Genomic DNA, 19,078 nt, shown 5'->3' with positions numbered 1-19,078 from the left:
CTTGCAGCCCTCGCAGGCGTGGACTCCATAGTGGTAGCCCGAGGCGCGGTCAGCACAAACTCGACACTCCAGATTCAGCGATGAGGAGGCGGATGAGAACTCATCCTGGCCCGCTGCCAACCCGTAAACAACCGACGACGGGCTGGATGCTGGCGTCAGGGCATCTGCAAAAACACAAGCACATGGGTGATTAGACGTGTCATAGAACAAGCGCATCTTAAGACACCGATGACACTGATGGCCGGTAAAATGAAATGTTTCACCTGAGCACCAAATCTGTGGCTGGAAATTGATACATTTTAAATAGCGCTGGCCTTATTTTTTTCAAAAATAGTATTTTATATTAAAAAAAAGATAATGGATCCATGTTTTCTTTTGCAGTGTAAAGGCAGATCCAGTGGAGAAAAGAAGTGGAGGAAAGGCTCATCTTTGTGCACAGAGCTTCTCACAATGGTGCCACCTGCAACTGGACATTCAATCAGACGAGATGATGGTTCTTATTGACCCCATACGCTGTACAATCATATCTGATTTGAATACCTCAGTATGTATAATTTCATTGGCACTGTAGACCTACTTTTAGTCTCATGAGTATGAGTTAAGAGAACGTGTGCACACTCATGTAACTCTTTATTTGCAGTGTGTATGGAAAAATTTGCCTGAACGGCTGCGAATACTGTCTCACCTCCCTCAGGCAAAGAACTTGTGGAATGTAAAGTACAGCTTGACCTTGACCTCACGCCTGTCACTAGCATAACACTGATGGAGTAGTATTACTTATCCTTCTCAGGGATGACAGGTCATAGGTGTCCAACAGTTTTCTATTTCCACCTTGTGAAGGTCACATGGTTGGGTAGAACTTGCTTGCTACATAAATAGCAAAGACACAAGGGTACAAAACAGTGGCACTACGTCAAGTCACATGAGTTGGTCGGGAGACGCCAGAACGACAAGAGACATTTGGCAGCGGACATGGAGCTGTGGTTCCAGCCTGATGCACATGTTTCAACTGAGTGTGGACAAGAAAAGTGTGTCAGTGTTTCTTCTTCTCCCGTTGCTCACTCCTAAACATACATAAATCCTGAACATCCTCTCCCGGACATCATCAAATGTTTCCACAATGCCTTCTCCCCATGCTTCCCTCACTTTTATCTTCTCCTTCACTCTACCTCTCTCCAACCCTCTATTCTTCCATTAAATGTTTATCTTTCTGGACTATTCACGACTTCTTTACTTCTTGCGTAATCTGGTATAAGGATACATTTCCCAGAAGCCCATGGGACTTTTATTCAGATGGAAACACAGTGGCAGAATGGATGTTTCCGGAGAGGTGGTGCATGGTGGCTAAGGAATGTGTGAATTCCTCATTGGATATGGGGCGAGGAGAAGGGCTGGAGGAGGAAAGAGAGGCTAATCAGGGAAATATAGAAAAAATATAAATAGTAAAGAGGAGGAGAAATAAGGGAGAAATATGGAAATAAATTGGCAAAAAATGCATCAAGACACAGGAGATCAGAGACACGGATAAACCGATTACGACCAAGGGACTATTGCCATGAGGGGTAAAGTGGGTGAATCAGACAACCTGAGTAAACAAAGTGCTGTTAAAGGATTGTAGAGAAGATTTGTTGTCGTTAAAGGCAAGAGGTTAAATTAGCCAAAGTGTATGCCCTCTCTGTACATCCAGTTGGCGCAAATCAGGGATTAGGGGTTAAACTGAGGAACCCATGCTATGACAACAACAATGGCAAGGAGATTACACTGAGCTGCCAGGGACACTTTGAAACTGGGAAATTAAAGTATGGGAGCAAACCCCACCTTATTATTTCACTAGATTATCAATAACCTACATAGATCATTTTAATTCACTGATAATGAGACTTCACCTAGAACAGTGGACCCTTCCGAGCCATTGCTGGAGGACTGGTATTCGGGGACATCGAAGGAGCTGAGGGCGTCGTCGTTGATGGACTGGGAGATGTCCTGGAGTTCCTCCATGCCGCCCATGAAGTCGTCATCGGCGCACAGGGGGCTGCCCAGCACCGAGTCCTCCAGGGGTGAAGGGGGATGGTAGTGGCTCTCCATGTCGACCATCGCGGTGCAGGAGCGGGCTGCCGGCACCTTCACTCATCAGACTGGAGAGAGAGGACAGGGGGAGGATGGAGGGGGAAAATAAAGACCAAGAGGTCAAAGAGGTGATATGGAAACACAAAGCAGCAGACAGAGGAAGACACGATGATAACTCCTTTCTAAGGTCACCTCTGCCTGAATTTCTAGGCTTGCTAACATGTGTAATAATGACAATGCTAACATGCTGATGTTTAGCACATACTAAGTTCACCATTATAGTTTATTTGTTTAGTAGTGATAAATAGAAAGTGTATGTCATTAAATTGGAAGTATTCATAACCCAAAGTTTATGGAAAAGTTTCAGTTATTTACAAATACAAATGTTGTTCTGATGATGGTGCAAAGTCAGGGCATCACCAAAAGGATTATAATTCATCCTCAGGGGGACATGAATGTCTGCACAAAATGTCATGCAATAGTTACTACAAATGACAACTTCACTGTGGCACTAAAGGAAATTATTATTATTATATTAGTCATTAGGATCATCTGAGAACCATGAAGGTTTCTACCAAATTTCTTGCCAATCGATTGAATAGGTGGAGATATTTTACTGGATAAGTGAACATTTTAGCTGGTGGCTCTAGAAGAAAAGTTAGAGTTAGAGTCACCATAGTTGTCATGATACATCCTCTGGGCCTCATGAATGTCAGTTTTGTGGCAATTCTGATAGCTGCTGAGATATTTCAGCCTGGATAAAAAATGGTGGACCAACTGACCATTGCCATGCATAAAGCCAATCCTTAGCATGGCTTAAAAAATGACCTAATGAGTAGTGCTGATGCAACGTGCGGCCATCCACACTAGCAGAAGTTGCATGTTGCTATAACGGGTGAGCAAGGGAATGAAGGACACGGAGTATCGTATGACATAACACAGGCCCCCTCCGCTCATGAGCTAGTCACTCCAAATACCGTAACCATATCCTTGTAAACCTCATAGCGGGGCAGAAAGAGAAAGACAGAGGACAGAGAGTGAAGCACGGGGACATGTGGGAGGAATGTAGGTCACTAGGCTGGTTCAGGTTGGGCTGTTATAGGTCTGGGGTTGGCTGGAAGAGACATGACAGACAGTGCCTTGAACAGTAGATGGGTGAGATTTTGCTGAATTGCACAGTGGAAAGTGGGAGGAGCTTGTTAGTTAAGCTTTATAAGACTAGCAGTGGGAAAGGCCCTTACACCACATATTAGAACTTCATACATCCGCATGTAAACTGGGTCAATCTTCAGTAAGCCCTTTCCATCAGGCCCCGCTAAGAACATCAAAATGAGGGGGCGGTGGGAGGTCGGAGGTGCGGTTGATGGGTGGCTAGCCACAACACAGCAGCTGCTGCTGCTGCTTGTTCTCAGCCCTTTCACACCTTTACTACAGGCAGCCTTTAGTTTATCCCTTAGATTTATCCCTTATCTCACCCCTGTACTGTGAAATTTACTGCAGGCTGTTTGACGCATGCTTAAAACGTTTCTGCCCCCAGTGCTCCCTGTGAGTCTATTTTAAAGCTCTAATGACAGACATCATCGGTATTCCATTGAAGGAGCAATGGAATGTATAGGTCATTTGCATACTCAAACTACGCAAACAAACTAGATGAAGCAAACGTGATTCTATGTGTGAAGTGGCTGTTAAAAGGTGCAATACGGGATTCAGAGCATTAACAGAGCAGCAAACTATTTGCTATGTAAAGATATAGTGGAGTAATGTCTATCAGCAGAGAATGATTGCTCTCCCTGTGAGTGTGTGTGTCAATCAGAGCTTCCTCTTGCGTTGTCGTAGACTCGCCATGCAAGTCTTTTAGTGCATGTTCGTAAATGTGAACGTGCTCCACTGGCTAGTTCACCGCCTCTGCACTGTGCTCATGGCGCCGTCGCAGAAGAATAGCATCCACCCTAGGTTTCCCCTCAGGTAAACACTATAAATTCTTTTAGCACTTTTGCCATAGTTTGCACTGTTCGGGCTGTTAGCACTTTATAGCTGCGAGCTGTCGGCTCAACCGTCACTATGTTGAGAACCTTTGAGAGGCAATAGAAATACTCCCAATCTCGTATAAAGTGCCTTTAAAAACAACAAAAGTAATTTCTCCTTGAAAAGTGACATTTTAAAAAACTTCAAATAGGAGGGAAAAATGTAAGAACCATGGGAAGGTCCCTACTGCTTCCAGGCTTGTAGGGGGGACTAGCATGACTAAGATCAGTAACATAACTGAAACTTTAACAAATAACAACAACAGCACAAAATGAACACCTGACTCTATGTCCGATCCTATGGTAACCTATGGATGGATATCGATGAGAAGTAAGCCAATCTTTAGAGCTCGTTGTCTAATACAAATCTGACTTGTTGAAAAGTAATACAAGTCCATTTTGGGCAGAGGTGGAAAACATTGTTTTTAGCATATTAAAAAGGGAACTTCATGGTAACATGCCTGTTATGCCATATGGAGGTTAGGAATTTTGGAAATACGACATCCCAATGTTTTAGGAAACACAATACAGCAAGCGATAAACATGGCAGCCTTTTTAGTGAAACAGTCAACATTTTCAGCTTTAATACAGGGTCCAGAATGCAATGCAATGAATACAGTTTTAACGTCAAGAACCACAGCCCACAGGAACTAAACTGAATCCAAACTGAATCCAACAGTTAAGGAGCTGAAGATTCTTACTTCACAGAAAAGAAACCTGGCATGTGAGCAGGCCGCTTTACTGAGCTACTCACTCTTCAATACACTTGGAATTGTGAATGGAGGCAGTGTTGGCTCAGCTAGGATAAAGCAAACCTCTTTAGCATTCCGCCTCTAGCTCCTGACCCTCAGGTCTTCCTTTAGAGGACATCCTGTTTCATACACTCACTTCACTCAGCACTGTCTCATCATAGTATCGCTTCGAGGGGGAAATAAAGAAGCTTCTTGGCTACAGCTTGACTAACCTTCATGCTCTCTATTGAGATTAAACCCCATTAACCTGGATACATTATTATCTAGTGGTAAAATTAGACACATTTGGACTTACAAACCATCCCAAACCTTTTTTTTGTTGTACGCATAACTTTCTACTCAAATTACATACATGACACAAGTCCTTTTCTGAACTCATGACCAACTTCCAGCAGCTCTGAAGTCGAACAAAATAAACCAACAACATGGCAACACATACTAGAGCTGCTGAGCTGCAGAGGTCTTGAGGACTGAGACAGATGAAGACAGAGAGAGAGACATGGTGGGGTGGAGAGGAATGTCAGTTACGCTACATTACAGGGTCTTTATCAGCGACGTGCAAGACAGAGTTTAGCAAGTGAGGCAGAGCGAGAGAGAGAGAGAGAGAGAAAGAGAGCGAGAGCGAGAGAGAGAGAGAGAGAGAGAGAGCGAGAGAAAACAGTGGTTCCTACGGTAACAGCGAGCCTTTGTCTTTTAGGTCAAGACCTCTCTTGTGCTCACTGAACCAAGCCTGCTGAGGGCACTGCACACACTGAGGAAGAGGAGCAAGGTCGCATGTGTTTGTGTGGGTTAGGGTTGGAGTTAGGGTCCAAAAGGGGCGGAGGGGGGAGGGGGGGGGGGGTTACACTGACAAAAGACCACTAACCAAGGGCCGCCGAGGTCGCCATGGCGATGCCATGGCAATGCCGACACACAGACTTTTAAATCAGCGGCAGAGGGCGGGCAGCAGGCACGTGAAGAGAGCTACAACCTACTACCCCTGGAATTCAACCCCTCATCATCGAAATCGATAAATCCCATTACAGACTTACATGTTGGAGAGTCTGTGCCAGTGATCACCGGGCCGGATGTACGAGTGGAGCATAAGTAATCCATACTGTCCGATGGATTTCTGCACAGTTTGCTTAGCATGTTCACCCAGCCCCCCCCATGTTACGCTCATCCATCGCAGTGAAGACCCACATTAGACAAACAGGCCACGAAGCTGCTAGTAAGCTCCGGCTGAGGCGTAAACAAGCGGATGAATGAGACCCAGGCATGTAGACAGCCTCTTACTCCACCAACTTGGAAAACATTTAGAACAGAAATCAAGTTAGTCAACACAGCCCTCTGAGCTCGTCGCGAAAATGATGTGTAAATCACTTGAGCTGACAGTATCAGTAGTGACATACGTCACTCAAGAAGTAGTGCACTTCATGTAATCCAATACTGTGGCACCTCCATGACTAACTATTGACTCAAGGGTATCCAATAAAGCTCTATGCTTTCCGAATCCATCATCGGTGAGGACAACAAACAGCAAAGAGTGCGATGTTAAGAAACCACAGACAAAGCTGGCAGCGGACCAGCACATTAGAGATGTGTACGGGCTTGTCTCGCCAAGGCGTGGAGAAAAAAGCGTTACTGAAGAAAACATTGTAGTCCTTCCAAGTACAGGGGAACATACCTTGGCAATGAGCGTAGATAGAGGAGAGATAAGTTCTTTGCGTACTATTTGTCTGCAGTCTGGCTACTAGTCTATAAAATGTGTTTTTTCAAAGACTACTGATATATAGAATATGGAAACCCAATAACAACTTCAGTAAGTAAAAGCACTACTGCCCTACCTTCCTTGTCTTCCATGCAACTTTGGTCCCTGACAATATGACATCCAGCTCTTCCCATGAGATTGTATTAACATTCAGTGTGTGAGAGAGCGAGCAGACCACATGTTAATGTTTAATCCACCTATCCTGTGGTCTGAGTGCCAACAGGCCTGTCAGAAGAAGGGCTCTAGGGGGCATAACGGTGGTATTAGAGAACGAGTATGGGGTGATGGGGCTGACCCACCAGCTCCGCCTGTCCATTTGTTTGAAGAGTTCACTCTATGAGCTCAGTCTGGACCGTGCCCACAGTGTAAACACTCAACTGAACCCTTATCACTCAGGGGCTGATATGCTGGCCGGCGCCCTCTTATCATTTTGGAGATTGACCAAAGTACAGGTGGAAGCGATTGACATTGGACTTTAGATGTAGTCTGCAACAGATGAGCCGTGTGATGGCTAACAGTTCAATCGTTATGCTTTCAGGTCACTAACCTTGTCATTTCAGGGTCAGTGACAACACACAGCAAATTGTGGCTGCCATTTTTAGACTTGGGAGGGTCCAAACTAATTTTTGGAATGACCAGACATCCATTGGTTTCCACTCATTTGTGTACATAATGAATACCTAGAAGCAAACTTGCTTGAGTTGCTAAATCCATCACCATTGACATTAAGCCTGCATTAGGCTTTGGCAATTTACATTATCGGTATGAGGTAATGCAGTTTAAGAGCAGATTGATTTGATACTTCTGCACTATATTTACTCCTAACGGCAATCTAGATATGAGATCAGACTTGATCTGAATGATTACACAACTCAATCAAGTTGCAAAGGTCTGCTAATAGATGTTCACGTCATGGAAATGGGTGGAAACAATGGCTCATGGAATGGGAGGCTATTTTACTCAATATGTCATATTTTCAAACTATTGGAGTAATCTATTCCACTCATGGAGGATAATGCATGTTTCTCTGGTTTCAGACTTTTGGGTGGACAAAAAAAAAAATGTAAAGATGGTATTTTGCTATCTGGCAATTTATTCTATTTTCTGAAATGTTATAGAGTCAACAATTGATCATAACAATAATCCACAGATTAATCCACAGTGAAAATAAACACTAGTTGCATCTCTACTTTAATAAGGCCACAGAAAATGCAGTCTTCAAACTTCTCCAATGCTACCTTCATCTTTGCCCACAACAAGCTTTCCAAAGAATGTGTCAAGGGAGTTACTGCATTACTAATTTCTCAATTATTTTATTTCTAAATGGACATGACTTTTTTTACGAGACAAGTGTTACTCAAGATGAGCGCCTTCTTTGGCCGTGAGCATATTAAACACCCGCTGCTGCATCGAGTTGATAAATAAACAGTAGGTTGCATAAGCCCCAGTGGACTCTGATCTCTGCAATGAAAGCGTGTTCATTGTCAAAATAATAATTAAATATTTGCACACCATGCTGACCATAAAACACTGCAGAGGGTGCAGTGTGACATTGTACCGCGTTACCTCAAAAGGTCGACGTTGACCTGTCCCTTCACGCTGGCTCTTTATAGCACATCATTACGGGGTGGAAAGTGTGCCCATGTTTTTGTGTGGAGTGGAATCTAAACAAGCACATGGAAATGTATGTTAACATTCTCCATATGAACAAAAACTTTGTGAAGTAAAAAAAAAAAAAATAAATCATTGCCACATGTTTGGTTTCTCGTAAGGCTGAAAGGGACTGATGGGATTGTTTGGCATTTTTCGCCATCAGTATTAGATATTGGTTTTCAATAACCTGTTCAACACTAAAGGGCAATAAGGTTTTATAGTGAAGCATTGAGCGATGCACTTACGATTTACAGTAAATCTAATTGCATCTATGTCTGGGAAAGTTGGTGGATTGGTGGTCATGATATACTGGTAGTTGTTAATAAGACTTTAGTCTGTGTTTCCTAATTTGGAATAAGTCTGAAGTGTCAGCAACAGTGAGGTCATATGGAGAAATGACACAGCTGCTGTGAGACCTTGACATGCAGTGTAGCGACAGCTTAACGTGCTTCCCCAGTGCGTTAGATGTATTTACAGCTGAACAAATGACTCAACCCTCACTGTTGCCAGCTGCTAAAAATCACCAATCGGTTACAACACCGTCCTTAAGCAACACCTCCGTTCTGTGGCCAAACGCTGGCCCCTGGCTGCCAGTTTTGTGCTTAATTCCAAATCAGTCGCAAGGATCAAGCAGGCCACCGTTACAAAACCTCCCTGCAGTACATCCAAACTGTACATTTCAGAGGGGGGAAACTGCCGAAATCTGGTTCAGCTGCTTTTCTCTCTGAACAGATGTAGAGCTGGGAATGACAAGACAGCAAGCAGCACTTGCATGTATCAAACTGGGCTAACAACACCATAACTCTCTATGAGTCACCTTAACTTTCCCTGTTTTTATGGTCCATACCATTGTTGATCTGGGTTTATCGGCTTAATTAAAGTTTCCTCCCATTGCGTACTCATGTTCTGACATGCAATGGGTTGGACTGACGGGCTGGATGGATTGCAGAATTTAGCATTTTCCGCTGATACTATACATGAATACAGCTTTTTATCCATAACTTATATGAAAGTGCTTGTATGCACTTTTAGAGTGGGAGAAATTCAAGCTCAGAAGTTTCTGGGCTTGAATACAGAGACAGGCAAGCTTGAATATTATGTAAGTGTGCTCTACACATCATCAGTACAGACACAGATATTTGGAAATTAAAATATTACACGTGATCAGCACAATGTACATACCACGGCTAGTGCCAAAGAGAAGGGAATGTCCAAGTGAGTCTGTACTGTTCTACCAGTTGCTCTGACCACTGCGGCTCTGCCAATATAAAACCAGCATCCCCTGGTCACGCAGGGACATCAGGACAGCAAACAAAGCTCTCTGTAGCTCTGCAAATGTTGGCTGACCACCTTGAGCGCAGTGCTGCCATGAAATATATAACATTTTACATGTTGTGTTTTGATTTAAGAGGACTTTTTAAATGCTTAGTATGATGCTAGATGATTTATAGGAATAACTCTGGGAAAAATCGTAAACTACAGTTAGTGGCTGAAATGATTGCGTCATTTGAGTCAATTGCATACGTGTTGCTGACTACAGCTTCATGCTGTAGCACATTTAATATATTTGGGTTTCGGACTTTTAGGTGGACAAAAAAAAATGTAAAGATGGTATTTTGCTATCTGGCAACTTACGATGGGCATTTTACTCTATTTTCTGAAATGTTATAGAGTCAACAATTGATCATAACAATAATCCACAGATTAATCCAATAATCACTAGTTACATCTCTACTTTAATAAGGCCACAGAAAATGCAGTCTTCAAACTTCTCCAATGCTACCTTCATCTTTGCCCACAACAAGCTTTCCAAAGAATGTGTCAAGGGAGTTACTGCATTACTAAAAAACAACATAGCGGGGATTGCCAGAGTGCAGAAATCCCTAAAACTGAGATGAGAACAACATGAAGCTGCAAGCAGCTCAGACAGCTGGGTGTATCCGATTACGTTTTCCAGCATGACACTGGAGTCCTGAGTTCCCCCTTTCTGGCTGCCAAACCAGCCTACGTATTTGTGGGGAGGCATGCAGCACACAGGCCCGGTGACAGAACAAAACCAATTTGCTGCTGTAGCGGGATCACAGATTATGACAAGAACCCAGAATGTTCTTTTGGCTTCCGACATGCAGCAAGTGAGCAGAAGCTGCGATAAGCAAATCTTGAAAATGACATTGGTTTTCCCAAGGGCCTATTCATCCAATTCATACATACACATACTCTGCCATCAGCTCGTAAAATACAACCAATAGTTCACCAAAAACACCCATGTAAGCTGCAAAGCTTACACGTTATGGTTATGTTGCTTCTTGTAGTAATCTCCCTAGAAAAACGTCTTTGCCCTGTCACGTTAATAAGCACTGGCAATTTCCATGAGAGTGTCAAAGACCTCTGTTCCACTAAAACAAACAAAACTGACATCCGATGAATACAGAAAAGGCCTTGAGTAAAATGAGGCTAAAACCGATGGTGCTTCTGTCTGAGCTTGTGAGTGGAGCTGAAAGAGAGTGGGCTTGGTCGGTAACAGAATTAGAGTGGGAGAGTAGATAAGACCAGGGAGAGGTCATTGATGAGGATTTCTACAGGCCGTCGCTAACGAGGGTGAGGATCAGACCACATTGCCTCAACTACAAGTTCCAGTCCAGAGCTGCTTACGGTAAGTCTGGCTGGAGGGTCCTCAATCCTATTCAACCCAGAGGGACTTTACCTAAAGGAAAGCTCAAAGGGGAATAGACCTGCTCAGAGGAAGGTCACACCTGGGCATTAGAGGACACGAGTTGCAAAACAAACAGACCTCAGGCGTGTCGACAAACAGCCACGCAAGACTGAAAATAGCACAGCGCAACAAAAAAAAAAGCCTCGATGTGGGTGTGTTACTACAGATGCCAACGAAGAGGGTGAAATTTCGGTCCAGGCGAGTGCAGGTTAAATAACACATTCATGAGTTTGAAGGCTTATCAGACACCAAAACACTGGTCAGCTGGGGGATATTACAACTGTAGAAAGTAGGACACCCCGTTGTGCTAATTCAGTGGTCTCGATGCCATGGACGAGGAAGTGGCGTTTTGTGAGCACTGTTGTCGCTCTGAATGCAGCGAAGATACAAAAAACTAAATGCTTCTCGGATCCTCACCTTTTGTCTGACTTTGTTCAAATAAGTACAACACCATGGATTTCTTCAAGGAGAGACGGCCTCAGAGTGTACCCTGTTATTCCCATTGGAATGATTAGCACATCTTGTGCTATATGTTGGCAGTCCTTTTTCGAATGTAGCCATCTGGAACTGCTATCAACAACTTTTTGTTGAAATGTGCTTGGAAGATGATTAGTAAAACCTGTACACTCTTATTTCATTGGGGCTCTGACGGATTAGAAATACCAAAAGCACTCTTGAACCCGAAGAGCCAACAACAAGGCGCTGGTACCCTTGATTCTTGCCAGGGAATGTCTATAATATCTAGAATCACATTCCCTTTAAACTATGTACACACATAACAAATGCTGGATGTTAAGATCTAAGGCAGTGTCTTGTCTTACACATGCTTTCAAAACTAATACTGATATTTTTTCCACTGCTCTTTGGCCAGTGGCGATGCAGGGACTTGAGAAATAGGTCAGTGGAGCTACATTCTTGTTGCTAAACATACAATACGTCCCTTTACGGACCCACGACAGTCACCAAATGATGAACGCTTGAGACCGTGCCTTTGAGAACAGAACCTGAAAGTCCGGTTGGGGGAGCAGAGATGAGAAAACTCTGCCTTTCACTCTGTTCTTGTTCAAACTCTTGTCATTCCAGGCTGTGAATGCAACCAGTCAAAAGCTGATTACAGGTCTCAGGTTCCTGGAGACAAACCTGTCAGAGTGCAGCAGCATTGTTGAACAGACGCTAACTACGGAAAAAAAACAACGTCAGGGAAAGTTCCCTTAAGGCTGCCTTAAAGAAACACAGACACTGGTTTGAGAATGGGCAGTTCAGACAGTTTGGTTAAGACATTCCTGCATTGTGTGTGAGAGATAAGGGTATCTTAAATGCATTGTGTCCCTCTGATTACATAGTGAAGTTTGAAGATGAATTACAAGCACTGAAAGACTCACCACACCTTTGGAAAAGAGCAAAAAAAAAACCACATGCCTACTGTTAAGTGTAATAAAATTACACTTTTTATTTTTCAGTCTAAGACTAAAAATAAATATCCTCAACTTTTTGTTTCAAATTTGCTTTACTGAGTCAACACAAATAAACAGTGTCGCTTCTCTGTGTCAAACATTATGCGATTATTTATGGATTTCTAGTCACACTCAGCAGAATGATAAGGTGGTTCTGAGGAAAGACCTTTGACCCCAAGGCAAATGCCACGTCAATGTGGAGACGGGCTTTAAGGGTCAGGAAACTGAGAGGGTTCCATGTAAAAGCCTGGTACACAGAGAGCCAAGTTGTAAATCAGTGTGTTAAGAACCGGACCGCAGAATGGAGCGTCTGTCTCCAGATCACCTAAAAAAGTCACTTCGACAAGAACTGGAGGAGTAATATCAGTCAAAAGTAGAATGTTACTTTATGTTGGCCTCAATAGCTACAACGTTTACTGCTGCTTGGAAACACAGTCAACTGCTCCGGCTTGACTCTCTCATTGGCCTTCATGGTGCCGCTCGGCCCCAAAACTCCTGTTTAGTCTGAGCACGGCTAAAGGCAACATCAGGCTCGACTCAAACATTGCTTTCCTAACTTTGTGAAACAAAATGTAGCAAATAAATACATAGATATTGTTATAATAAATTGTTATTTATGATTTCAATTATAACTCGTACACCAGCAACCGGTAAAAAGAAAATCTGTACATTAATACAGCGAGAAATTTGTCAAAACTTAAACAGGAATTAGTTTGAATTGAATTGAATAGAGTAGATCAGTCACATTATCACCGATACCCAATCCAGCTATTTGAGGCAGTATCCGCCTGATATCCGATATCGGTGCATCCCTACCTTCAGCCACCACATGCAGTCAGTCCTAATGTCATATTATAATAAAACAAAAACAAAAAAATGATTTAAGTTCAGTGAGATGTTGGTTTTTGGTGAACCGTCAAGGTTTTTAACTTTGGAATCCCTTTGAACATTTATGTTAGCCCATTTTAGGTCTTTTAACCTCAAACACATAAAAGAGTAAACTTGCTACTTGTGGGGGAGTAAAAAAGGCTACATTCCTATATTGCTTCAGGCGAAGTGAACAGGTAGAGCAAGATTTGGCTCACATTTCCCTTCCACAGAACAATAGTGTTGAAAAAATACAGACTGCGAGCCTGTCCATTTTCTATTGTAGCTGTTGAGCGGCAGAACGTTGCACATTATTCAGACAATTAGTGAATAATTATGTGACCGAGTTCTTGTGAGACTTCTGTTAGCTATGAATGACCACACACAGGGAGGGAAGGAGTCACTGAGATGAGAGAGAGAGCGAGAGAGTGAGTCAGGGTTATTTTATACTTCACAGCACCTGAAGCTACACATTAACTACTGCTTCACCCATTTGTCCATCCAACACTTCACAGTAAAGCCTTCCTGATGCAAAAGCACTGACCACTGGCCATAAGAAATCCTAAAATCCTATGATTTCAAGCCTGCCCTTGAAGTCTGGTTCAACTCCAGCCGGGGAGCTTTGCTGCATGACATTCACTGTCTGTCTCCCCTCATGTCCTGTCAAGGTTCTTCTGTTTACTATGAAATAAAAAGGCAAACAATGTCCAGAAAATCAAAACAAAACAATTTTGAAAACTAGATAACACGTTCCAAACTCCTTGGTACACCATGGAAACAATATTTACACTCAAGAAGCCACATGCAGGTGTCATGCAGGTGCTTCAGTTGGAGCACAGCGTCTCCAGCGCTTCAGACCTGACAGAAACAACGTTTGCATCACGTCCAGACGTTGACATGCTTTATCCCACAGCATTGAACTTTGGACATTATTGTCACTGTCACCATGCTGACCAGCCTCCATGACAAGCAATAAGCAACCCACAGCTTCTTAATAACCGCTATGACAGTAATAGGGGCGCACCAGCAAGCCAATAAACAGTCGTTGTGGCTTACCAGTGAATAGAGATGTTGCCTATTGATAAGCAAGCGCCACTTTAGCTGCGCAGGCGTGCAAACTGAAATCAGATTAGCCTGCCTCAATACAATAACAATGGTCCTATGGTCGTGGAAGAATGTCTTCATGTTGCCTGTAGACAGTCGTGTGCAGGTGTCGGGCTCTCGTTCTAAAACGGGAGACTATATGCGCCTTTTCTAGGCTGCAAGCATCTCTGTGCATTGAACTAAATTCCCTCACAGACAAGTCTCTCAGCTGCTGCAGGAGGGTGCATATTTTGATTAAAATGCCAAATGAAGACATCTACCTTACGATGGACAGTCCAATCCGAAGCCTCCATGTCCTCTGGAATCACGCTGGGTTGAGAAGCGCTCGGTGTGGGATCGAGAGAGGAGCGCGGAGGGGAAGAAAAAAAAAATAGTCCCCGACCCCGAAAAAACGTCCTTGTTTGTCTCCCGGCAGCGCTGCCGCTGTCATAAATCCCCCACCATGTCCATACAAAGCAGAGCCATGAGTTCACACCCGCAGGAAGTGACATCATGACGGACAGCTGGAGGAGAGAAGGCGCACACCCCCTGACACACCTATAGTTTTAGCGAATGGAAGGAGCGCAGCTGATTCCTTTGAGACGGACGCCCCCTAACCATGGTGACAGCAAGAGAAAAAAAACAACCTCTTCCTCTAAACGTGCTCTGCGCACCTTCCTGCCGTGCAATGCCCAAACAAAAGATAAAAAGGCACTGATTGCGAAAATAGTACATAGTGTAAGACCGGTAATCAATTACAGTGTGAGAGTCAAATACAATGATGCTGAACTGAAGGAATAGAGGCTGGCAGCGTTCGTATACCCGGGACACCGTCCTCATATGACCATCCTCGGGTCACCCAAGTGTTCCCTCTCTCTCTTGCAGCGTTTGCATAGCCGGGACACCGTCCTCACATGACCATCCTCGGGTCACCCAAGTGTTCCCTCTCTCTCTTGCTCCCAATTGAATGTATGATGTTCTGACCACACAACATGTTTCCAAAGCATACACTTAAAACATTTAGTAATACATACTCTGTCAGTGTTGCATCACTATAGTATATTAGGTCTGACTGGGAATTTGGGGATCATTTTTGTTGTAGTTCGGTCATATTTTGCCTAGAAATTGATCTCTCTCTCATCATTGCTGATGTACAACCATCAATATACATTTCACTTATTAAAGATCTCCTCCAAACATGTTTTAAGACATATCAAATGCTTTACTTTGAATAATAATTTGACAGTTCTCTAAACAAAATGAGGTACATTTACTGCTTCCTATCATTGAGAAATAGAGTATCTATGAATATGTGGCTGGACATGAAGTGCAATGGAGGCTTCTACATCACACTGCTGTCAGTTGCATTTTGGGCCAAGATTGGCTTCCTAACTGGTGGCGATGTCGCAAAGTCTTGCTTGTACGCATGTAAACTTAGATTTAAAGTGAGTACAGAGGACCTTCAGCTGATGAATGTGAAAAAGCCTCCGATCAAACTCTGCACATGAAGCATAATTAAGTGAAGTTAAAAGCAAAGTGACAGAACTGAAGGGACTCTTGACAAGATTTGAGTTGACCGCACGATTCTCTCACATCTGAGCAAAAGGACGTTTGTAACTTTCCAGATGCCTTGGCAGCATGGTATAGTTTCTGGGATGTTGACCAGTGCATGGTCCCACTAATTTAGCACAAGGAAACCCATGCACTCGTCAGGAGAATCACATGGCAGCTGGAGAAAACATTGCATCCCGCACTGACAGCAGGCCAACTTGTGAGGGTCTCCAGTCAAACTGTTGCAATAAACCAACCCATTAATGAAGTGGCTCTGTTTTCTCCAGCCATGCCAGATGCTGAGTGTGCAACCCTGTATGCAGATTGCATCTCTCTCTCTGCTCTCTCGTTTCTTCATCCAGCTCTCCGTCAAAGCTCCCTCATCACATTCTGTCCAGGGCTCTGGCAAAGCAATGTGGGCGTCGCTCTGCTGCTCAGCCTGAGGCCTGGAAGCAGATACTGGATACTAGAGCTTCAAAAAAAAAGTGGAGTGAAAAGTATATTTCCTTCTGAATGGCTGTGAGTTAGCAGTAAGAACTACTCAAACACAAGTAAAGCATGTCGGATTTTTTTTTTACAATGTATGGTATTTACTTCCTTCCCAAACACACAGATACTGCATGAAGACGACTCTTCAGATGTTCTGCATAGAGAAAGGTCTATCCAATGATCTCGTCAGACTGGTGATGGGAGTAGGAACTCTGGAGGATCCAACTGGAAATTCAAAGCCCATTTCAGCCAGCATCAGCATAAAGGTTCACCTTTGTCTTTTGCAATCGTGATACTGTATATCACAGTAATGTTTGACTACAGGTCACTGTCCACTAAGACCAAAATCATCAAAATACAGCTTTTTCCCTTATCCACCAGGACTCTGAACTCCTCCCTCCCCACATACCAAAAACATGCATGACTAAGATTGTCTGATGTTGTCTGTTTATGTATTCGCGCTGCAGAGAGTAACATTCTGGACCAAAAACAAACTCCACCGACCAAAGCCGCGTGGCTGATAAACAATCTAATCTAATCTCAAACATGATATATGATTCAGTTCACTGAGCCTCTCTATGGTCTGTAGTAATCTTTAACAATGTGACAAGAACATGAAGAAAGATCAGAACAAAGATATACAGTAGAGCAGTGGAAGTATTCAGATCATTTCTATGAATAAAAATACTGGTATTATTAAAGCAGATACACTATATTATCAGGTAATTTTAACTACTTTATGTACTAAACATGGTCGTTCACTCATGACTTTGGGAATAGTATATAAATAGCTTTCTCCCGAGCTTTCAACCATATCCCATGATTTTCATCAGCAGATGGAGTTTACTTACGTGCTGATTTCAAGACGTATACTGTCGGGTAAAAAATCTATAACAATGGATCCTATTTTATGGGCTGAATATTTTGTATCTTATATATGAATCTGCAGAGTCATATAGTACCTATATAATAAGTACCTCAAACCCGTACTTGACTACAGTGTTTGAGTGAATCTATTTATATTCAACCCCTGCAGTAGTTGTAACTGCTACCAGAGCATCAGGGAGAGACACAGAACAGCTCGACACTAAATATAAGATCTGTCTTCTTGTAGAAAGGGATGACTCTCAAACACACACCCACACAGATGTCAGCTGCAGTGCACTTGGAGTTCCTCCACGGCAGCTGGTGATTTCTCCATGCGAGGAGGACATGGAGAAACACTAGACCCATGAAGCCACGGCTCGTTGCGACACGACTCAAGAGAGCAGGCAGAAACAGGGTTGGCAGCAACGGGCTGCTTGGTCAAGTCATTCTGTCTGGACAACAGCTGGTTTCCCAATTAAGGGGAGACTCAGAATGCTTTCCACATCCAGATGACTTAATGACAGATGCCCCAATCGCTTACAACACGTCTGTCCCTCAACTGAACCTGGCCGAAATAAAAGAGACTATGAAGAAGCAAACACTTGATGAAGTCATTTATGGTGATGCAATGGCACCTGTCCATAGAACTACAGTTCAGGGGAAGACTCACTGCTCCACTGTCCACCTCCAAGAGATGGATTTTTCCAAATGTCAAACGATTATGCCAGAGTTTATGAGTTATCCTCTGGTACAAGCATGAATGCACATTCCTAGTGTATTACATTGAACCCAGGAGTGAAGCATAAACGGGTTAAATCAAAAGTTTGTGGGGGGGATGAACACATCATGTACTTTGTTTGACATTGGTTACATGATGACACACTGAAGTACAGTAAGTGGGTCAATGTTGAGGCCAGATCTCTGCTGCCACCTGCTGCCTAGAAACTGCAAATGGGTGGAGCGTATACAGTCTTGATCTCGTTTTTTTGACACACTACAACTTTTTGCTCAAATCATTAAAGTTGCATTTTTGCAGCTAAGTCCAGTTTATTCTATTTATAGACAGCCGAAACCCACAAATGGCACACACACATGGCTTTTTTGCACCCTCTGTCCGCTGACTCGTCTCCAGAGTAACCTCTGGAGAAGCAATGTAAGAGGGATCCCTCCCACAGGATGATGAACAGACAATCACTGTCACATGTAGGTAGAGCTACAATGAGACAATAAGTCAATATATCCATTTGGTGATGACAGAAAATTAATAATAATAAACTGTATTTTTGAGAAGAAATGCCAAAAATCAATCGATTACAGGTTCAGAATTTTCTATTTTCTTCATGAATTCTAAATATTTCTGGATTTTGGACGATCAAACAAGACATTTGACGACATCACCTTGGTTTTCAGGTAATTGCGATGGCCATTTTTTATTGTTCTCTGGTGTTTTATTGAAACGACTAATCGAGAAAACAATCTGGAATAGATATTTATTGGTTTCAGCTCTAGGAGTAGGCAGAAATCACACAGTAAAATAACATTATGGAGAAAGAGGATTACAATATTGGGCAAGTTAGGTACAAACATATTGCATTTGACAAATGTTGAATGAGCATCCACTAGGAGGCGCTTTTGCCACATCTACAGGTGAGTGGGGCCTGAATACTGCTGTTATCGACGTGATATTGGTGAGTCACTATATCAAATTGATTTGCTTCTATGTGCAGAAAATCTAAATATGAAAATGGAAAGAATATCGCAACAGAGACACACAATTTAATTTTCTTGCCCTACATTTCAGCCTGAAT

At 43.0% G+C, this 19,078-nt stretch overlaps 1 protein-coding gene across 2 annotated transcripts in view; it reads right to left on the bottom strand.

Moving 5' to 3' along the window:
• Positions 1 to 14,829, bottom strand: part of pparab (peroxisome proliferator-activated receptor alpha b) — a 30,649-nt gene extending 15,820 nt beyond the window's left edge. Inside the window, exons 1-3 of one of the 2 annotated variants that reach the window (XM_079162974.1) lie at positions 14,645 to 14,829; positions 1,887 to 2,135; positions 1 to 164 (exon numbers count right to left, since the gene is read on the bottom strand). In XM_079162974.1, coding sequence (XP_079019100.1) covers positions 1 to 164; positions 1,887 to 2,094 — 372 coding nt within the window. In that variant the 5' untranslated portion in view covers positions 2,095 to 2,135; positions 14,645 to 14,829. Of the gene's footprint in view, positions 165 to 922; positions 1,392 to 1,886; positions 2,136 to 14,644 lie in introns of those variants that run through there. The other variant, XM_079162975.1, reaches the window with a different exon arrangement.
• Positions 14,830 to 19,078: the final 4,249 nt, after the last annotated feature.

This window comes from Pholis gunnellus (genome assembly GCF_910591455.1).
Source record: "Pholis gunnellus genome assembly, chromosome: 7".
Taxonomy (NCBI): Eukaryota; Metazoa; Chordata; class Actinopteri; order Perciformes; family Pholidae; genus Pholis; species Pholis gunnellus.
This window is presented reverse-complemented; position numbering and strand designations above follow the sequence as displayed.